The following is a 22,903-nucleotide window of genomic DNA, read 5'->3' on the forward strand; positions in this document are numbered from 1 at the left end:
TCCAGCCAGTGTCATGTTCCTGCAGACTGCCTCCAACCAGGCTCCATTAATGAGATTAACCTTGAAAAAGATTGGACGTGCCAAGTCTGCAGGCCGAGATATCAACTGGAGTTTCAGGGGCCAAGGCACAAATTAGCCAAATCCCTCTTGCCCCTGGGCGATCTGCCCCATAGTGAACCTTGGGCTCTCTGGTGGGCTCGTGAGCGTGAATGAGGGTCTGGACTTACATTCCCTAGGGGACCCAGCAGATTGAGGGTGTCTGGAAGTGGAGACCCAAGGGTAGCTCATTCACAGCCCTAGGTGCCAGCAAAGAGCAAGCAGGTGGGGCCGGCCAGGCGCAGTGGCCTACGCCTGTGATCCCAGCGGCTCGGGAGGCTGAGGCAGGAGGATCATGAGTTCAAAGCCAGCCCCAGCAATTTCGTGAGGCCCTAAGCAACTCAGTGAGATTCTGTCTCTAAAGAAAACATTAAAAAGGGCTGGGGATGGGGCTCGGTGGTTAAGTGAGGGACGCGGGTTCACCACGCACCCTGCGATGCGTTGTTAGCATCAGATGAGGCGATAGCTCAGACATGCCCTGCACCCAGGAACAGCTAACAGAGGAGTGGAGGCCATCAGGGTCAGGGATGTCCCAAATCTAACGGACCCAATGCCATTTCTCTTTGCAGGATGTAAGGTTTGGGTCAAACGTGGAGGTGCAAGTCCTCTGCCAACACTCAGGGCAAGTTGGTGTCTTGCAGGGCAATCATCAGGATTCACTCTGCACCCTGCTTATCATTTCCCAGTAGTTCCAAAACGTTTTCCAGAATTCTCTTCTTTTTGTCTGAATTGATCCTCACACACAGGCAGGGCTGCTGGTGTTCCGGCCACATCGTATCTCCCAGTCCATTACTCTGCTCTCAGGGTGGGAAGGACAGCACCTGCGCCTGGGCTGCTTTGGAAGGTTGCAATGAGCTGATGATGAAGAAGTGCCAATCCCAGGGTCTGGCAAACAGTGGGTGCTTGATAAATGCTGGCTGACCTTAGGATCCAGCAACCCGGAAAGAGCACTGGACTAGGAATCCAAAGGCCGCCCGCCATTCCAGGCACAGCTCTGATGTGGATTTGGACTTGCCCCCTTGCCTCCGCCCAGAGATGGGCTGATCTGGGGCTCTTCCTGCTCCAACATCACTGGTCTCCAATTCCCAAAATGATGTTAACCTGAGCCAAATGAGCACTTTGTTCGGAGCGGCTGGCTGTTCTGCCCCATGAGCGGTGGCTTTGATCGGGGGCGGGGGGGGGGGGGGGGGGGCAGGAGCAGGCATGCGGCTGGGGATCCAGGCATCTTACAGAGTTTTGGGGAAAGTTCAGCCCTGACTCTTATCAGAGTCTGGGAATCTTCTGGTTGCCATGACGACGGACAGCAGCCTCTCAGCTCCAGGTTGCTGATTAGCAGGAAAGCAGGGGGAGGGGGCAGTCCTGGAGGAACTCAGCACTGGTGGCTGCCCCTCCCCCTGGGAAGTGGACTGTGCCAGCCCTTGACTCCACTGTTTCAGCTGTCCCCCCAAAGATCTCTCCTTCCTTTTAAGTATTTTTTTTTTAATTTAATGCACCATGGACAAGGAGGCAGCTGCCATCACTCTTCAGCAAAATGGATCCTAGGATTTTTCTTGAGGCCCTGCAAAGGGTGCAGAGCTACAGACAGGTTGATGGAGGTGGGGGCTGGGCTGATTCCACGGAAGTGCTGTGCGTCTCCAGACCCACACTTCTTCCCAGGACCCCCAAACAACTTCGTTGTTTGTAAGAAGAGGTCGAATCTGATGGATGGTTCCCACAAAGGATCAGTGGTCAGAATTCACTAGTTCATCTCTCCATCCATCCATCCATCCATCCATCCATCCATCCATCCATTGAGTCATTCAACATACATTCTCTGAGCAGAAAGATACACTGCATCAGACACTATATCTCTGGGGATTCAGTGACCAGTTCCCCTTCCCCTGAAGCTTGTGTTCTAGTCCAGAAGAGAACTGGTTAGCCAACAACGTAGAAAATGATTGTTTCCAATGATAATAAATGCTATAAAGAAATAACGCAGCGGGCACCAGGGGTTTCTATGGTGGGTGAAGAGGAGAAGTGATGCTTCAATGAGGAGGAGGAGCTACATATGCAAACAGCTGGAGGAAATGCATGCCAGGTGGGAGGCAGCAGGAGCAAAGGCCCTGGGGCAGGTTACCATTTGACCTATTTGAGAAAGCAAGGACCTCTTTGGTTAGAACAGTGAAAGGGACAGAGAGGTGCATAGGAGATGGCGTTGAAAGCAGGGCTGAGGCAGATCATGCAGGGCCTTTGGACTTTATTCTTGACCCCGTAGGAAGCTGAATTACCCGGGTTGTTTCTTTATAACATGCAGATTCCTAGGTTCACCCCTTTAAGACTCCTTTATTATGACTGGGATGGGACCTAGGAATCTGCATTTTTAAAAACTCCTGGGGAACCTCAGCTACTGCATCAAATTTGGGGAACTCGAACTTCGTGCCTTCTGAGTTTCTTTCAGTTTTCAGAAAGCTGAGACACAGAGCATTGGAACATTTTGAAAAAAGATTTCAAATGTTATATTATGGAAGGTTCCCTTCTCCCCGCACCCCTCAGTGCTGCCTGGGTGTCTGGTAGAATTGATTATACGGCTGTCCCTTTTATTGCACAATCCCAGGCCTGGCCCCCAAGCCCAGGTGAGGCAGAGCCAGCACTGTTGGAAAAAGGAAAATGAAACACCATCCACCACGTCAAAGAGCGTGAATCCCCTCCACTCCCTCCCTCCTCACCACACCACAGCCAGGTTTTCCCATCTCTGAATCCCAGCTGCCCCTAACCTCCAGATGACTCCGTTTTTGTCTACTATACGATTGTTTCTGGTATATATTTGTCGCTTGGTCCCCTACAATGCTCCAAGAAGCCAAAATTCCAATCTTATGTGTCTCCAACTCAAGACTCTGCTAGGAAACAGGTATAAATCCATGAACTTTTGGATCACTCTTCTTTTAAAAAAAAAAAAAAAAACTGCTGTAGAGACAGTGCGCTGGCGCACACTTGTCATCCCAGAGGCTGAGGCAGGAGGATTCTGAGTTCAAAGCCAGCCTCCGCAAAAACAAGGCTCAGTGAGGCCCTGTCTCTAAATGAAATACAAAATAGGGCTGGGGATGGGGCTCAGTGGTGGAGTGCCCCTGAGTTCAATCCCTGGTACCAAAAAATCCTGTCGATTTGAGAAGACGCGGGGCAATCTGAGTAGACGGAGGCGCTAGTTGGGTTATTGGCCGTCTCTGGGTGTCCATTCCCATCAACTCTAAGGTGAAGCACTAGTCCAGAGCCTTTCAAAAGCCTTTTCTAACTTTCTGAAGGGAGCCTTCTCCCTAAGATCTGAGGCAGGAAGAACAGTCCTGTTCTCGGGGAGCTCAGCTTGCAGTGTGAGCGAACACAATTCAATGACAGCTCATTATTAGGGGCTGCCGTCGGCATGGCAAAGGGACTGTCACATCCTAGAAAAGGAGCAGGTGTCCCCGGAGTCTTGCTCCCTACGCCCGTGCACCTTCTCCATCTCACCCGGGCTCCCTCTTGGCAGCCGCCGGAGCTCAAATCCTTGGAGTCATCCTTGACTCTTGCCCTTCTCCTACTCTCCTGCTCCTGCTTGTAACCAGCAGTCGACGATGTTTGCCCTGCTTTCAAAATGTGTTGGAGCCTGACCGTGCACGGCCTCCATCCCTGCTACCCTGATCTGAGTCTGAACCATTGCAAAGGGCTCCCCAGCTCTTCTCTTTCTTCCCCTCATTCCAGTGCCCCTCAATTCTAGAACCATCCCTCCAAAAGGTAAGACAAACTCTGTTTCAAAGTCTGTTTCAAAGATTCCACATGTCAGCTCAGAAAACCCAAAGGCCCTGGACCAGAAAGACATCATCTCTGATCTCACCTCTTGCCACTCTGGTCTTTGTTTTCTGTTCCTTGTAGATCCTAGGGGTCTTTAAACCTCCCTTTCTGCAGATACCTGGGTAGAAATTAGATATTACTGTGCAATAAACGGCTCCAAAGCTTGGTGGCTGAAAACAGCAATCAACTATGGAACTTCCTAGTTTCTGTGAGAAGGGAGTTTGGCTGGGTGGTTCTGGTTCACCATGAGGTTGTGGCCACATGTCTTCCCGGGGGGGCTGCAGTCACATCTGAAGGCTTGACTGGAGTGGGAGGATCCGCTTCAAGGTGACATGTTGGTGCTGGCTGTTGGCAGGGGGCCTCACTTCCTCACATGGGTCCCTCTGTGGGGCCATTTGGGTGTCCTTGCAAAGTGACAGCTGTTTTTTTGTTTTTTTTTTTCCCCAGAATGATCAAGAGAGCAAGGCAGAAGGTGCTTTTAGTGACCTAGTTTGAAAGTCACACATTATCACTTCTACCACATTCTGTGCACTTAAAGGAAGTTAATCAGCCCATTCCAACTTCATAGGGAAAGAAATTCGTTCCTTTTTTTTTTTTTTCTGATGGCATGAACGTCAGAGAATCTGTGAACACATTTTGAACCACCCAAGCTTCAAGGTTGGCCTCTATTTTTTTCAAGTCTGTGCTCTGTCGTTACTCCCTTCAAAGGTCTTCTCTGATTCCTTTCTGCAAGATAGCAGCCACCCCTCCATCCCCACTCCTGCATTCTGCTTTATTCTCACCATAATCGATCACCATTCAATAAGCCGCAGGTTTACCTCTGTGTTGATCATCTCCTCCTCCATCCAGGATGTAAATTCTAGAACTGCTGTGCCCACATCAGAGGCACTCAGGAAACTGGAGTTAATGCACTCGGGTGAACCTAAGCAGGACAAGAGCAGGTCAAGGCCGGTCTTGCTGGGAGCCAGGCAGAAACTGCAAGCTTTGAGTTGTCAAGAGAAGACAATTTCTAGACTTTTTATTTGTTTGCATGAAGCATCTCATTTAGTCTGCACAACAATGTAACAATTCCTAGCTCCAATTCCACAGAGACCCGTGGACAGGGGCGAAGGCACAGAAATGGAGCTCTCATAGTAGGAGTCTGGGGCAGGGAGGTCTAGGGAGAACCGAGGCTGGGTAAGGTGGGAGTTCTAGAAGCCAGGAGCCATCAGGGAGGAGGGCAGCCCTTATTAGAGCCTCTGTCCCTCCTGGCTCTGCTTCTGAAGATCCACTGATATGCAGCTGACAGAGATGGATGTGTTTTTCTGCCCTTCCTTCAATATTGACTGGGCTTGGCTGGCTCCCCTGGAAGCCCCCAGGAGCCGGGGGCTTATCAGATGCGTTCATCCTGAGTCCCGAAACCAGTCCTGATGCACTGGCTGCAGCAGCCTGGTGCATGAAAAATGCTTTTGATCGATGTCTGACCTGGGGGGTCTGAAGACAGGGTGAGCAGGGAGGAGAGCTTTCTGGAAGGTGCCAAATACATCTGTGACCCCCAAACTCCCGACTCCTCCTGGTTGGGAACTAGGAATTGGAGCAACAGTTTCTTCCAAAGCTGAGGAACTGGGCAACTTCTTGTCACTCTCTGGGACTCCAAATAAGAGGTGAGACTCCTTGGCTGCTCCCCAGTATTATTTGGAGCCTACATCTGTAGCAAAGGAGGGAGCTTCAGGTCTCTGAGATCCCAGGTGATCTCATACCTGTCTGGGACAATCGGTTTGCAAGGAAGTCAAAGAAAAAGACAATTTCTAGACTTTTTTGTCTGCATGAATAATCTCATTTTGTCTGCACAACAATGTAACAATACACTGGCTAATATTATTCCCTGTTTTACAATTGAGGGAACTCAGACATGTTAAGTAATCAGACTCAAGTGATCTCTTACGTGATCAGTCATCCCCTCCACACCCACAGCAGAAGTGTTTCAAGATCCCCAATCGATGCCTAAAACCAAGGATAGTACTGAAGCCTCTGTTTTCTCCTATACATGCACAACCGTGATAAAGTTTAATTTATACATCAGGCACAGTGAGAGACTAACAATAACTGATAATAAAATTTAATAATCATGTTGTAATAAAAGTTACATAAGTGCATCTCACTAAAAAACAAAAAAAAATTCATTGTTCTTTCGGCTTTTTTACTCCAATGAAGCACTTAGCAAATCTCTTCAGCTTCCAAGGGGCTAACATCATTGTCTTGGACTTTGGGGTCATCGTTAAGTTAAATAAAGGTGACTTGAACAGGACCGTGGTACAGTCACCGTCGATCTGATAACCAAAATGGCTGCTAAGTGATTAACAAGTAAGGGAGATGATTCACTTCTGGGCAGGACAGAGTGGGATGATGCAAGATATCATCACACTACTCAGAATGGAGCACGTTTGGAACTTAAAATTTGTTTGTTTCTAGAATTTTCCATTTAATGTTTTTGGGCCATGGTAGCCACAGGTAAATGATGTCAAGAGAAACCGTGCATAAGAGTGTACAGATGAGGTGGAGAAATCAAAGAGAATTGTCAAAGTAGAGTTTCAGCTAATCATATCATGCTTTGTCCTCTAATTGTGTTTTAAGACAAGAAAGTAGAATGCTGGTTTCCTGCACCTCCCCTTGGTTTAGTCAGGGTAGGCTAAGGTACGCTGCAGTAACAAGCTCCAAAATCTGAGTGTCTTCATCTTAGTAAGGTGTACTTCTCTCTTGAAAATCTGATGTGATTCAGCTGTTTCTCCTCCATTGAGGAGCTTCATCCTGCAGAACATGTATCACCCAAAGTCACTAGAACAGAGGAGGAGAGAACAGGAGAAGTCATGTGGGTCATGATGGGCTTCAAGTGGAGACGACTACTCAGAGACAATTGTCCAAAGATAAAACCTAACAGTTTCAACCTAACGACAAAGGAAGCTGAAAATGAAAATCTGAATTTTGTCACCGGTCCTCTGCATCGCCTAACCCATGCCTTTTCATTTCTTCCCCCGCAGGACAGAGCCCCAGAGCAGCCCCATAGGTCCAGCCCAGGATGGACCTTCAGAAAAACTGGGTCAGCGTCTGGCCACCGAGGCCTTGGGTGCCAACAGCTGGGAGAGAGACAAGGCCTGCCGGGAGCTGGGTCCTGCCAGAGCTCGAAGGTGAGATGCCCCTCTCTTTCCTCTCTTGGTCTCTGGGGAAGTTCAAACTGGAGATTCAGAAATGAAGTTGGCCTCTCTGGCCATTCCTCCCTTTCCTCTACAAGTTCCCCTTCCAGACCCTTAAAAAAGAGGTCAGTCTATTTTTTTTTTTAATTTCCTGTAGAAAAACAGACAGTAATTGCTTTAGATCTGTGGACATGGTTGTTTCTGCCCTAGTTCCTTGACTCTGCCATGGTCCCACAGACCCAACCATAGACATTACGCAAGTAAATAGGCAAACCTGAGTTCCAATAAAACTTTATTTATAAAAACAGGAAGTGGGGTAGGTTTGACCTTCTGGGTATAGTTTGTTGACTCCTAACCATAAATGATAGTTTTCTTTCCATTTTAATGATCGAAGGCGCCTTTGATTCCCAAATCATGATTTCAGCCCAGATCTGAGTTCCAGATTTCTGTATTCATTCCTGAGTTCAATTATTCAAAGCACCTTTTAAGCACCTGCTGTATAATAAGTATTTTATTGAACATCAGAGAGAAGTAACTTGCCCAAAATATGGCGGCCAGAGTATGGCCAAGTGAAGTGTTGAACTCCCGTCTCTTTGATCTTAAGTCCTAGACTAACATCTAACACATTATTCTATAGATGCTAAGGAAAAGGTTAACTATCCTGTGATTCTTCCTCCCCCATCCTATCTTTGGCCTCTGGAGATTCTAAATCCATATACAGCACTCTGTAATCCAGCCTCACCAGCAGGAGCCAATCCTGTCCTGTTATCCTGCCACAGTCCTGGGCCAATGAATCTGGTTTCCCCACCAATAAATCTCCTCCAGATTCCTGATGTTGAATCGGAGGTCAACGCCATTTTGTAGGTGGGGAAACTGAGGCCAGTTTGTAGGAGGACCGAGATTAGCCCGAGGACCTCTGCCCCTGGTTCAGATTCTCTTCTTACACCCTGCAGTTCTTGGTTGCCTAAGGCAGAAGTTCTCAGCTGTGTTGAGAATTAGATAAAATTAGATAAAAGCTGAGGGCCTACTGCTGTGTTCAGAAAAAAAAAAGTGTCACTCAAAGAACACTCTGAAAATCCTGGGCACCTTTTCAGAAGGTTTATTGGCCTCTGAGGCTGATGCACAGGGATCTCTAGTTAAAGACCCTGATTCTAGGAGACAAGGTGACGGCATTTTGAAGAAGTGGCTTAGGAAGCCAGAGATTTTTTGCCCACGGAGTCTCAGCGATGGGACTGATGTTTGCACAGTGACAAAGGTGAGGCTGTGAATTCAATGGGAGAGAAACACAGTGACGTCCAATCCGCTCTTCAGAAGGGGAAGCTCAACATCAGATCTGGAGAGTACGGTCTAGGAAACAGGGAGGGAAGTTATTGTGCCAGCTGAGGGCGGGGGGGGGGGGGGGGGGGGAGAACAGGGAAGAGGGAAAACTCTGTCCTTTCCAAACAGCATCTTCCCAAGGGTGGAAGGGGAGGCCGTGAGACCTAGAGCCCTGGGCTGTCCCTGGGATGCTGCCCCTGACAAACTGAGTGACCATGTTCCTCTTCCCCTGGGGCCTCAGTTTTCACGACTGTAAAATGGAAACAGGAAAACCCCATTCTCCAGGTCGCAGTGTGGAATCAACTAGATGGGACACCAACGGGTCCCAGCCGTGGGTCCAGGGCACAGGAAGTCTTGAAACATGTTGAGTGAGTCTCATGGGGCCGGGAGAGAAGGTTCTGGACATGAAACCTGAACGGCGAGGCCACATTGCCAACGTTTCAGCGTCTGGGTCTCTCGAACCCTTCTCTCTGAGACGGACTCTCTGACGTGTTAAAAAGCACAGCGATGATAACCACGATGGTGATAATAAAAGTCATCATGATTCCATGACGGTCAGGCATCATTTAACAACGGGGATGCATTTTGAGAGATCCATCCTCAGGAGACGTTGTCACTGTGCAAACATCAGCGTGTGCTCACATGAACCCAGATGGGACAGCCCGGCGCACACGGAGGATGCGTGCTCTATACATGTCCCATAGATACACAAAGTAGCACGAGACTCAATCAAGGACAAGAGGACATGGTGCCATCGAGATCTGAGGTCAAGCACCATCTGTGGGTGGCAGCAGAGCGGGCTCTTTTGCAATAAACGCTTTCTTTTCATGAATAGGCGTTGGCTCTAACAATCAAAGTACAATGAGTACATCAGCTGGAAACTGTCGTGTGTTATTGTCCCTGTCATGTATTATGTACCCTACATAATGCAGAGCACGCTACACTCTTTGACGACTGGCAGCACCGAGGGTTTGTCCACACCAGTGTCACGGGGTGATGTGCTGGGCGGCCATCGACAGGAGTTTTTCAGCTCCGTTCTCATCTGATGGGACCGCGGTCTGTCATTGAAACACCAGCGTGTGGTGCGTGACCGTCACAGAAGCCCCTTTACTGTAAACTGACTCCCTGCCCCAGCAGGGCGTGTGACACAAGCCAGCTCCTCTGCTCCCAGCAATGACTTATGACACGGGGCCGCCCTTGATTCCCTTCCTCTAGGTGATGACAATGAGACCCAGAGCCAGGAAGAGACTGGGCTTCAGTCCACCTTAGTCAGGATCTGGGGCCAGGATTCCTCACGGCTGCGTTCTCAGCCACGTGGATTTGACCTCAGCAAACTCGGCCACTGTGTGTTAAGCCCCTGCATACGTGACCGTCACTCCTGGCCCTGCGTGTTGAACGACTGTGTACAAAACCACTAGACGCTTCTGCACACTTACCCACTGCCTGCTTCACCAGTGTGTGTTAACCACTGCATACTAACCCTCTGCCTGTGTGTACTTAACCACTTCCTACTTACCTTCTACCCATGTGTTCTTAACCACTACATACTTATCCTTTGCCTCTGTGTACTTAACCACTTCATACTTACACTCTGCCTGTATGTACTTACCCACTGAATATTTACCTTCTGCCTGTGTGTACTTACCCACTGCACACATACCTCTGCCTGTGTGTACTTAAACCACTGCATACCTACCCTCTGCCTGTGTGTACTTAACACTGCATACTTACCCTCTGCCTGTGTGTACTTAAACCATTGCATATTTACCCTCTGCCTGTGTGTGTACTTAACCACTTCCTACTTATCTTCTGCCTGTGTGTACTTAAACCACTGCATACTTACCCTCTGCCTGTGTGTACTTAACCACTTCCTACTTACCTTCTACCCATGTGAACTTAACCACTGCATACTAACCCTCTGCCTGTGTGTACTTAACCACTTCCTACTTACCTTCTACCCATGTGAACTTAACCACTGCATACTTACCCTCTGCCTGTGTGTGTACTTAACCACTTCCTACTTACCTTCTACCTGGGTGTACTTAACCACTACATACTTATCCTTTGCCTCTGTGTACTTAACCACTACATACTTACCCTCTGCCTGTGTGTACTTAACCACTCCATACTTACATTCTGCCTGTGTGTGTACTTAACCACTGCATATTTACCCTCTGCCTGTGTGTACTTACCCACTGCACATTTACCTCTGCCTGTGTACTTAAACCATTGCATACCTACCCTCTGCCTGTGTGTACTTAACACTGCATACTTACCCTCTGCCTGTGTGTACTTAAACCAATGCATATTTACCCTCTGCCTGTGTGTGTACTTAACCACTTCCTACTTATCTTCTGCCTGTGTGTACTTACCCACTGCATATTTACCCTCTGCCTGTGTGTACTTAACCACTGCATACTTACTTCTGCCTGTGTGTACTTAACCACTGCATACTAATCTTCTGCTGTGTGTACTTAACCACTGCATACTAACCCTATGTCTGTGTGTACTTAACCACTGCATACTTACACTCACCTGTATGTACTTCACCACTGCATAGTTACCCCTGCCTGTATGTACTTAACCACTGCATACTAACCCTCTGCCTGTGTGTACTTAACCACTGCATACTTACCCTCACCTGTATGTACTTCACCACTGCATAGTTACCCCTGCCTGTATGTACTTAACCACTGCATACTTACCTTCTACCTGTATGTACTTAACCACTGCACACTTACCCTCTGCCTGTGTGTACTTAGCCACTGCACACTTACCCTCTGCCTGTGTGTACTTAACCACTGCACACTTACCCTCTGCCTGTGTGTACTTAGCCACTGCATACTTACCCTATACCTGTGTGTACTTAGCCACTGCATACTTACCTCTGCCTGTGTGTACTCAACCACTGCATTCTTACCCTCTGCCTGTGTGTACTTAACCACTGCATACTTACCTGTGTGTACTTAACCACTGCATACTTACCCTATGCCTGTGTGTACTTAGCCACTGCATACTTACCTCTGCCTGTGTGTACTTAGCCACTGCATACTTACCTCTGCCTGTGTGTACTTAGCCACTGCATACTTACCTCTGCCTGTGTATACTTAACCACTGCATACTTACCTCTGCCTGTGTGTACTTAGCCACTGCATACTTACCTGTGTGTACTCAACCACTGCATACTTACCCTATGCCTGTGTGTACTTAGCCACTGCATACTTACCTCTGCCTGTGTGTACTTAACCACTGTGTACTTACCTCTGCCTGTGTGTACTTAGCCACTGCATACTTACCTCTGCCTGTGTGTACTTAACCAGTGCATACTTACCTCTGCCTGTGTGTACTTAACCACTGCATACTTACCCTCTGCCTGTGTCTACTTAGCCACTGCACACTTAGCCACTGCATACTTACCCTCTGCCTGTGTCTATTTAGCCACTGCATACTTACCCTCTGCCTGTGTCTACTTAGCTACTGCATACTTACCCTCTGCCTATGTGTATTTAACCACTGCATACATACCCTCTGCCTGTGTGTACTTAACCACTGCACACTTACCCTCTGCCTGTGTGTACTTAGCCACTGCATACTTACCCTCTGCCTGCTTCACCACACTGAGCACTTAACCACTGCATACTTCACCACTACCAACTTGGCTGCTCCACTTGTGACCACTGCATATTTAGCCACAGCATGCTCTGTCACTGTGCATAACCTCGTGTCTGTAACAGCATAAGCACTGCATCCTCAGCCCCTGCACATGTGACACCAGAGTGCTTCATGCCTTTCTACTCCTTCAGCCCCTCGGTGACGGCACACCTGGCAGGTGCTGGGCAGGCCGCTGCAGGGTGAAGAGGTTGAGGGAGAGCAGACTCCTCTGGGCTAAGGCACTGGGGAATTATAAGGGGCTGGATCCGTGAAAGCCATCTCACAGACTTCAAATCTACCCCAATTTAAATACCTTCTCAGTTTTGCCCTATGACTTAAATTCAAGTCCAAGACCGTGGTTCTCAAACTGGGCTCCCTTGGCACCCTGGGGTTCTAGGAGTTTGAATATTTGTCTGAAACAGTGAGACCTTTTCCTCATTTTAAAAGACCTACAATTAAAAGGTTTTGTTTTGTTTTGTTTTGTTTTGTTTTGTTCCTTGAGTATTTGTCCCTTATTTATTTCTTTATTTCTCTTCTCAAATCCCTGGCAGCTGTTCCCCGGCCAGGCTGTGTTTATAGGAAACCTGATGATTTAACACGTAGCTGGATTAGTTCATCCACTCACCCCTCATTGGGTCACTGGACAAATATTTATCAGGCTCGTCCTCTGTGTCAAACACTTTTTGGACACGATATTTGGAAAGGGCCACTGCATCCACCCAAGCAGCCTGTTCGCTTCCGAGTATGTGTGTTGTTTGTGCTTCATGACACATGAGCCTGATTAAGCAACATGTCCTCGATTCCTGTGACATTTATTTCTAACCTGCTCAAAGCGACTCTCTTGGAAACGCTATCTCTAGGGCTGTGGGATCTTCCTTTATTGGAGATGCAGAGAACTTAATGTATATTCTGATCATTTTATCACTCCTCTGTTAATCCTAATGATCCAGATTCTTAGGGTGGAATTAAACACGGCAGCATTTGACAATGTTCTCTAGGGAGCTGGGCAACTTCCAGACGACTTGGGCCCCACAATCACCTTTGAGAAGGCAGCTGGGGGGAGGGGGAGGGGGAGGGGCCAGGAATCACCCAGGTGCAAATCCCAGCTTGGATGATTTTGAATGGTGTGGCTGTTGGAAAATCCATTCAACTCTCTGAAACTCGGTTTCTCCACCTGTAAAACGAGAGGGTTAAAAATCACACCACCCTCAAACTATTTTCGTGGAGTACCAAATACTTAACAACTCCTGGCACAGGATAAATGCATCCACGCTGGTGGTATTGCTACTAAAATAATGATGATAATATTACATTTTCCAGTAAAGTTCAATTGGGTTTCGTGTTTCAATTCCCAACAGTTCTCCACCCCTCCAAACCCCCTCTCTTTGCTATGGGGATAGCATTTAAAAAAATATATCCCTGGAGCCTGCCCCAATTATAAAAGGAGATAACTTGACATCATTTAACTGCAGCCTGAGCATTTGAATTTAATTGCACGGGAAATAATTATTCCTGAAGAGCGAGGTTTTTGAGGTTCCGTGAGGCGGTATAAGATATGGATCTCGTTACATTAGACCTGGCAAATAAACTTTTAATAATCAGCTGCTACTTAACATACCTTCCACCTCCCATTGAATTTCCAGCAGGCACTAAGGGACAGGATGGATTGGGGAAGGAGGGGGCTGGACTGCTGATTAATTATTTAAAAAGTGATTTATTTACCAAGGTGAGCTATTTGCAAATTCAATAATAAATCTATTAAGGAGTAGTTAACCTCTATAACTCTGTTTTAAATAATCAATTGGTGTTTGGGTAGCGTTCAGCGTCTGTCTCATTAAGTCCTGATTGGAAGCACTTAATCTGAGGTGTGACCGAATCAGCCCTGAGGTGGTAATTAGGTGTTTGCTCCGGGTCCTTGGTCTTGCAAAGATCTGGGTCCTTCCCCTTCCCAGGCTGCCACGGCCCCAGCTGGGGGATGGGGGAGCCCTGGGTCCTCTGACTTCTTGTTCTCCACAGTGCGTCCCTCGACAGAGACTTCACGCCACCACCGTCCTCCAGGGGGAAGAAGAAGAAGAAGAAATCTGCCCGGAAGAAGAGAAGGAGGTGAGACCACCCACCGAGGGGAGACCTTCAAGATGAGGAAAGGAACAGAACAGGGTGACAGGGGCTTTGGAGTCCGTCGGGGACTCTCCTTAGAGTGCAGAGCTCTTCTGAGCTGTGTGACCTTGAACTTCACCTCTAAGCTTTTCCAATTCTGAAAATAAATGGCAATGATACCTGTCTCTTGGGATTTGGTGTCTGGCAGGTAGTAAGTGACCAATTAAATAGGAGCACAGTCACTATCCTGAGCACTGAGTTCCTCTGAGAGTTGATAATACTATCCTGATTTCCCGACCTCCCAACCTCCATCCACCCCGGCAAGCATTAATATTCCCATTTTAGGGATGAGGGGGGAAAAAAGGCTCAGCGAGGGAGTGAGAGAATCTGCAGGGTCTTGATTCCCAGTAGGTGTCCACCCCACTGTGCATCAAGCCAAATGCCCAGCATAATGAATGGATCTGACAATATTTGCCAAGTCAATGGCTCTTTTGCATTTATTGCCTTTTCTTTTTCTATACACCATTCTTTAAATTTTTTTTTGTTTTGCATTGAAAAATATTTCCAGGTTTGCCTGTAGACAGTCGCTCACTCGCCTGAGCGCTTGCTTACCTGGTGTCATTCCCAGCCCCAGGGAACCAGGCCTGAAAATTCTTAGTGGAGAATCACACCGAACGGCCAAGGCAATACTCATAGACGCCTGCAGGGGGCAGCAGAGAGCAGTGTCTGGACCACTTGAGCCTGAACTTTTCTGGACCTTGTTCTAGGACACCCTTTAGCCTAGTCCTAAAAGGGTCAGGCCCAAGGAAAACCCCATAGGGAATGTGGGTGAAGAAGCTGAGATGTAGCCATTGTAAAGCCAGGAGTGGCATTGGACAAGTGGAGTTTCCCGATTTTAGGGGTGGGTTGAAGAACTTTTCAAAAGGCAGATAGCAGACATCCATCATTCAATAAATGTCCACCGAGCACGTGTTTGGGGACAGACGTGATTACTTAAAGGTCGAGTGGGTCCTCAGTCATTTCCCTCCTGGGATGGAAAGATCTCCAATTTTTTAGCTGTGTGTCTCTGGGCAGATCCCTTCACCTCTCAGAACCTCTGTTTCTTCATCAGAAAAGTTCTGGTAGCAACTGTGCCTAAGAAGCATGTGGCAGGGTTACATGAGATAATACTTAAAAGGTACCAGGTCATGTTTAAAATAAATGCAAAAAAGCTACTGTTGGTGTTAAGAGAACCCTTGATGAGCCGTGCTAAAAGACCTGAGACCCTACAGAGAGAAGGGCTGGGGAAGGGGCCCTTAGAAACCAACTCTGGCCTTTCCCAGCCTCCCTCTGAAGTGCCTCCCCTCCCCACAGGTCCCCGTCCTATAGCCCATCGCCCGTGAAGAAAAAGAAGAAGAAAAGTTCCAAGAAACACAAGCGACGCAGGTATTGTCCTTCTTCCTGTATAAACAGGGGCCTCCCGGGTGGCATAGGGAAGGGAGACTCAAGATGTCGTTTGGAACCATCTCATGTCATTTGTGCAGCAAATTTATTTTATATACATATACAATTATTTATGAATATCATGTACAAGTTGGGACTCCAGTTGCGGGGACCAGGAGTCCACCATCCCAACCGAGGCCAGGAAGGGCCTGATTAGAAGAAAGCATGAGGGTCTCAGTGGCCCCCTAGGTGTGGGCAAGGGGCAAGGAGAGGGAATAGAGGGCTCATGGGGCCAGGCAGAAGCCGCAGCTCCCTCTGCTTCCTGGTCTATGTAAGGGGACAAGGCTGCACCCTGCCCCGTGTCTCCACATGGCAACCTAAGCCACAGGAGACTCTGAACTGTCCAAATTCCCTGTTCCAAATTCCCAAGAGAAGGCTTCACCTGTGGGTCCCCCTGTGTCCTAGAGGGTGGGATCTGGTTGGAGAACGTGGCCACCAGGATGGCCCACCCTTGTGGGAGGGGATCGGGGGCAGAAGTGAAAGGACATGGTAAGCAGAACACACCTTCTGGAACTTTCCCACTGTGCACACACATGCATGCACACACTGATCCACGGTCCCAGGCACACGCATGTTTACAGGGGGAAAAGACCCGAGGGATATAAACCAGAGGGCTCCGTCCGAGCCAACACGTGTGATCGGAAGATTTTACAAAACAGAATCTCAGTGTTGCATTTCCTCCATAAAAGAAAGGTCCGTATCTTCCTTGGGCCAGTCTCCCACGGGCAGCCCTCAGCTGATCTGGGGAGCGGCATGGGCTTAGACAGAGCCGGGCCCCAGCCTCCTCCTGCCACTGACACACATTTCCCAGACCCTGTGGTTGGCCCTGGATAATGGGAAATGTCCAGTTTATATTTTATGCATTTCATTTGTGTTTTATTACTGCATCTTCCAATGCAGCAACCAATTTGGATTATTAAAACAGAATAAAAGCGGGAGGTCATCTGGGTTTGCCCTGTGCATCTGAAAGCCCGATTCCAAGTGGCTTCCGTGTGGCTTTTACTTATTCAGGGTTTTGGCCACATCTCAGCCCGTGTTGCTAGAATTGTCCCAAACCCAGTTTGAGCTCCCTGGTTATGTCCACCGCCTGCCTAGATGTTCAGTTGAGGCTGAGTTTGTGCTTATTATAAAGATGTGGGCAAATCAGTGCGTGGATATGAGACATGGGCAGTTAGCAAAATGGCAATTTGGTGTCAGACATCTTTATCATGGAGGGAGACGAGGAGGGGGAAATACTCTTGCTGGGCCCCTCCAGAGCCCTCCCTGGCTGAGCATTGCCCTGCTCCTGAGCCAGCTTCCCCAAGTTTGTGAAATGTCTGGTTAACGATGGCAATCTTGCTGGGCACACCTCTAATCCCAGTGGCTTGGGAGGCTGAGGCAGGAGGATCCCAAATTGAAGGCCAGCCTCAATCACTTAGCACGGTCGCAAGCTCAAAATTAAAAAAAGAAAAGATTTTCAACTTTAATGAGATTTGTCCTTATCTCTTAATTAACAAAGCTTCAGAGTTTTAAATAGTTCTCTCCTCTTTGCAGCTCTATTAAACCCCTTATATGAAACATAAATGATGTTTCCAAGCTCCCAAAACAGGACGGTGACCCAAATCCAGGCCCTGCCCTCAGGTGGCTCACATGCTGCTGAGGAAAATGGGTGGCAATCACATGGAGAGGTCTGGACCCTCATCTCCCCCAGTGAGAAGCTCAGTAGGGCTTGGAGAAGCCCAGAGGAAGACTCTGAGGAGCTTGAGGGGCTCATAGAACACTACAAAATACCACAGCGGGAAGAAAATGAGTAGAAGCCACATAGCTGAAGCTGTGTGACCCTGGGCAACTTAACTAACTTCTCTGAGCTTCAGCGTCTTTGTCTGGAAGACGGCTGCAAATCGTCCTCCACAGGGTTTGGGGGAACATCGAATGAGGCTGGGAGTGATAGGTGCTTAGCCCAGAACCCGGCACACAGGAAGAGTCCTCCATGTGGCAGCCAGGGACCTCATGACGGTGTCAGGTGTCAGCCGGGAGGAGGAAGAATCTCCAACTAGGGAGAGAGACGATTAGAGGGAGGGGAGGAGACAGAGGACTCTTTCACGTGCCCCCCTCAACAGCCTCACCTGGGACAGGCTGGCTGGCAATTTGGGGTGAACTTTGGAGCAGGGGTAGGCTTTGGCCTGGAAATCTGGGGTGCAAACCAAGGTTGCCCTGTGAGCATCACGTTCTTTGGAACCTGAGAGAGTCGGGGGACTGGCCAGGGGTCCCAACCCCCCAGCAGCATGATCACAAGCCCAGGGTGCCTTGGTCCCGGGAGCAGAGGCCCAAACTCACCCAGATTTCTTCTCTCCCCTCCCCTCTTTCTTCCCTCCCCCTCCCTCCCTCCCCCTCCCTCCTCCCTCTGAACCAGGTCCTTCTCCAAGAAGAGAAGACACAGGTAAGACCCGCGGCCTCCGGCTGCTCATTCTGCTTCCTGCTTCCCTGAACCAGGCTCTGGGCCACGTCCCGGCTCGGCTGCCACCTCCACCTCTGTTCCTGGGCCAGCCCCGGGTGGCACCCTAGTTCTGCTGGAGTCTGTTTAAGATGCCACCATTGAACTCCAGAATAGGGGCACGTAGGGAAAGACCTGCCCATCATCCACCAGACAGTCCCAGGCCCGGCCACAGCCCAGAGGTCAGGACTGCAGGACTCACTCTACGTGGGGTCCTGCACCGGCCGCTGCCACGAGTGGACGCATTCAACCCCACCCCCACCCCCACCCCCATTCACCCCTGTCACATCTGGGTGGTGGATATGTCTCCTCTCCATTTTACAGATAGAGAAACTGAGGCTCAGGGGCTGTGACAGGAAGGTCCACAGAGCCAAGTTCCATCAGAGCCAGTATTCAAACTCAGATTGTTCCGACAGAGGATCAGGTCAGGGGACAGTGGCTTCTTAAGTGGCAGCAGCCCTATCTAGAGCTGTTGAAAGAAGGCCAAGTCCTGCCCTTGACTCGCGGGCACATTCAGAATCAGCCGAGCTCTGGGGGCCTCAGATGCCTTCCCTGGGGCTATGGCCACTTGTCCATGGATTTAACAGAAAGCGTGGACTGTGGGGACACAGGCTCTGGGGCCACTTCCCAGTCACCTCGGGGATCCTGGGCAAGTTCCTTGGCCCATCCGAGAGAGGTTGAGTTCCCACATCTGTAAAATGTGCCTTGATTAGGTTGTCCCTCCACCCATGGGTCTCAGGGACGATACAGGGATGGTGGACAGGAGGTACCTAGCAGGACACCTAACCCTAGCCCAGCTCCGACGTTGCAGATATTGTCACTACCACCCCCTACCACCCGTGGGCCACTACTGACCTACCAAAGCCGGGCTCCACATCCCCTGCACCCTGCTCTCAATGGAGGTGCATGAGCTAGTGTCCCCTGGAACTGGCTGGGTGGACAAGTGGGCACCAACTTCTCCTGCCCTCGGGCCTTGATCCCTGTCCACCCCCAGACTGCCTGGGTTGAGGGACCCACGGAATGTTCCATGTTTGAACCACCTGTTCATTTTTATCTTGAACTGCATTTTTTTTTTTGCATCTTTCAATTAATTGGCCCTTTCTTATTTAGCTCCTCTAGCCCAAAAACCAAAAGAAGGGAAGAGAAGAGGCATAAAAAGCAGTAAGTAGACGCCACCTGCAACATGCTCTCCAGTTGGGGGAATTGAAGACCTGGATTGAGCAACCAGAGGGTGGTTGGCAAATAGCCAGGAAAGGGAGGGGAGGGTAGGTGACTGAGGGGAAGGAGGGAGGGAAGGAGGGAGGTTAGGGGAAGAGAAGGGAGGGGAGGGGGAGGGGGGAGGAGAGGGGGAGGGGGAGGAGAGGGGGAGGGGGAGGGGGAGGAGAGGGAGGAGGAGAAAGCACTGTCCCGTGACCTTGAAGCTGTAGGCTTAGCAGGCATGAGCACCAGGTTGAGTATGCCACCTGGTAGGGGTGTGGACATGTGTGTGTTTACGTGTGCATGCAGTTGTGCAGTGCACATGCATGCCCCTGGCGTGCCCCTGACATGGGTTGTAGGGCGTCTATGTGAAACGGGCACCTTGTCACCGTCCGTACATTTTTTCATCATGCAAACATTTGTGGACGCTGCAAATTCATACACCACGTGGGCACCTGGTGTGCACCTGTGGCTTCTGTGTGCATTCACACCCATGCACTTTTGTGCACATGCTCGTGTGAGCACCGACGTACCTAGTATGAATATAGCTGCTCCGAGGGCCGAGGTGTACTCATCCCTGGCACTCCGTGTGCGCACTGTGTGTGCCGTGGGTATGCAGGCATGTGTGGCGGTTTTCACCTGTGCACGTGCAGGCTGTGTGTGTATGGTTATGGGGTGTGAGCACGCATGAGAGCTCGTGCCGTGGCTCCTGGGTGTACAGTGTGGAGCAACGGGTGACGCTCCTTGCCTCTGTCTCGGCCCCAGCTGTGCACAGTTTCTAGCTGGTAGTAGAAATTCAAATCAGCCAGCACCGCCTGCAGAGCTCAGTTCCCAACCAAATTAAAAGTAAATTTGGTTACAGCCCACCTACTTTATGCCCTGCAAATTTTAGTGCATGTGTTTTCCAATCAACTAATATTTTATCTCCCACCAAGAAGCTTCTAGAAAGAGGATCCAAGATAATGGGTAGTCAGCCGCTGGGAAGGAGAAGAGGAGCAGGGGCAAGGAGGGTGGGCACCCAGCTTTGCCACCCTATAGGGTCTCTTGGCTCAGGGTCAGTGGGAGGGAAGGCATTTCAGCCACCACCACAAAGACCCGGGGATGTTCCAGAAGGAAGAAGCGGAGCCTCCAGCTAGCTCAGGGAGGAACTTCCCATCTTCAGGCTTGGTTACAAGTCACTCATCTTGAGTGTGTCTCCATGCCGAGCACAGAGAGCACGTGTTCCCCAAAGTCTCCGAGTCACTTGTCCCGGTGGGGGCGGGGTGGGGGGGCACAGGATGAACCGCTGCAGTCGCAGTCAGACCTCAAGCTCACTGGGAGGGACCATCCCAGAAGTTACCGGCAGAGCATCGGGAGGCTTGTGCCAGCCACAGAAGGCAAGAGAGAGGAGAGCAAGGAGCCCAGGGCTCGCCCCCAAGGCTCCAAGGCTCATTCTGGGCCTCCCTGTTGGCCTAGGTAGAACGAGACCGACACCAGAACCGGCTTGATAAACGCTAGAACTCGTGCCTGGAGCCCAGGGTGGGTTAGGTATGAAAAGGCGATTGCATGAGAAGAATCTCTGAGTCCTTTCTTGAGATAACCAGATGGGCTCCTGGCCTCCTGATAGAACCATCTCTAACTCCCACCGACCCCTGGCCGGGCCCAGATCACTGACATTCCCTGTACGGCCTTCGTCACCCTGGTCACTGCCCCTCCCACTCCTGGCTGGTTAGGATTCCTCCGGAAGAACTGAAGTAACCTGTAGCCAGGCCACGATCAGTGGCAACGGGGACCCTGGTTCAGCGGGAGCGTACCGCACTTTCTGAACGGCTTTGGGCTCCATGCTAAGAATCTGGATTCAATTTTCCAGGTCTGAGGTGACAAATAGGCAGCCCAAAGGCCTAATTTACTCTGCAAATGGGTTTTGTTTGCACCAAGAGGTGTCTTTCTTTCTTTCTTTTTTTTTTCTTTAATGAGCTTTCATTTAAAATAGGAATGAATACTTTACATTAAAAAAAAAAACTGTATTTCCCCATCCACTTGAAAAATCGGCCAGTCCAGCCGGTGGGCAGCCTGTGGGCAGAGCCCAGGGCCACCCTGGTGTCATTTCAGTGCCAGGATGATGGCTCCCACCTAGGGCACCTCTCTGGTCCTGAGGCCAGGTGACGTGGTGACTCCTGCCTTGGGTAAGGGACAGGTGACATGCGGGGCGTGGCAAGCCCTGAGTCATCCATGCTCCAGCCCGAAGACCCCTTTCTGCTCACCCGCGCTCAGAAGAGCTGGGTAGAGACCCCAGCACCCAGGAGGACAAAAGGGACGTGAGTGTCACAGGATCAAAATCAACCTCTCTCTCTCTCTCTCCCCCCAAGATCTCGAAGCCGGCCCCGAAAATCTCACCGTCACCGCCACCACCACTGGCCCTCGAGGTCCCAGAGCTCGGAGTCTCGCTCCTCCAGCTGTGAGAGCAGGTAGCCCCTCGCCCCGGGGCCCCTTCACCCCACACAGCCCAGGGCCCCTGCAGCACCCAGCTGTTCCCTCCAGGGGTGCACTTCCTGCTCAGCCTGGCCCCTGCCATGCTCCTAGGTGGGTTCACTCTTGCCTAAAGAGAAACGCTATGGCAGAGGTGCCCTTAGAAAAATGATCTGGAAGTCCCAGAGCAGAAAGGGACAGTCCAGAGCAGGAACCAGTCCCTACAGGTGCAGAAAACTGCCTTGACCCTGCCACTTGAAGCTGTGTGACCTCAGGCAGGATGCTAACCATCTCTGAGCCTCAGCTCCGTCATCTATAAAAGGGGAAAGTCACACCTGTCCCGTCTAGTCTTGGAGTTGAAAGCGCCTGTGGAGGAGTCCCTGGGTGTCACCCAAATCTGTGCAGTGCTATTGTTATTGACTACTGTGTCTCAGGGAGCTCAAGGGAGGGCGCGTCTGAATGAGCCTGTTCTCAGAGGGCAGTGGTTTCCATGGTCGAAGCAGACGCCATGGTGGCCACTTCCATCAGCCATTTCTTTCTGAAATGTTGGGGTGCCGCTCAGTAGGACAGCTCCATTTCACAGATTAGCAAAGTGACCCCCAAAGACACAGTTACCTCCAAACACACAGAAGCAGATGGACGCGTCCAGTTACTCAGATGGACGGCCGGTCACAGGAGTGGAGGATATTCAGCTGAACCGGGGAAGGGGCCTTCCCGTCAGTCATCCCACAAGCATCTGTTAAATGAATGAATGAAGGGATGGGGCTGGGGAGTGGGTGGTTCCGGGCGTGGGAAGATGGATGGATGGGCACAGAGTCCAGCTCGGACATAGGCACCAGCGGACACCCCCAAGGTCAAAGTCACATACAGGCACAAGCACACTCTGTCGTCCTCAGTCGATCCGCGGGTCCCTCGATGGTCTCTCTGCCATGCGCACCTTCAGAATGTTCTCGCTCAGGTCCCTGTCCCCTGTCCCCAGGCACCGAGGCCGGTCCCCCGAGGAAGGGCGGAAGTCCCGCCGCAGGCACTCTCGCCGCTGCTCCAAGACCCTGTGCAAGGCCAGCCCCGAGGCCCGGTCCAGCCCCCCGCCCAGCCAGCCCCTGCAGATGCTCAGCCTCCTGTCGGCCAGGGGTGTAGTAAGTATTGCACACGCCTCCTCCTGCAGCCTGGC

General features: G+C 50.3%; 1 protein-coding gene across 1 annotated transcript in view; it reads left to right on the forward strand.

Moving 5' to 3' along the window:
- Srrm4 (serine/arginine repetitive matrix 4) overlaps window positions 1–22,903 on the forward strand; it is a 141,827-nt gene that overhangs the window by 97,478 nt on the left and 21,446 nt on the right. Inside the window, exons 2-8 of the mRNA XM_026403445.2 lie at window positions 6,915–7,061; window positions 14,052–14,138; window positions 15,486–15,557; window positions 18,007–18,033; window positions 19,198–19,248; window positions 21,633–21,731; window positions 22,712–22,868. Of these exons, the coding sequence (XP_026259230.2) occupies window positions 6,915–7,061; window positions 14,052–14,138; window positions 15,486–15,557; window positions 18,007–18,033; window positions 19,198–19,248; window positions 21,633–21,731; window positions 22,712–22,868 (640 nt within the window). The remainder of the gene's footprint in view (window positions 1–6,914; window positions 7,062–14,051; window positions 14,139–15,485; window positions 15,558–18,006; window positions 18,034–19,197; window positions 19,249–21,632; window positions 21,732–22,711; window positions 22,869–22,903) is intronic.

The sequence above is a fragment of the Urocitellus parryii genome, chromosome 3 (genome assembly GCF_045843805.1).
Source record: "Urocitellus parryii isolate mUroPar1 chromosome 3, mUroPar1.hap1, whole genome shotgun sequence".
Lineage (NCBI taxonomy): Eukaryota > Metazoa > Chordata > Mammalia > Rodentia > Sciuridae > Urocitellus > Urocitellus parryii.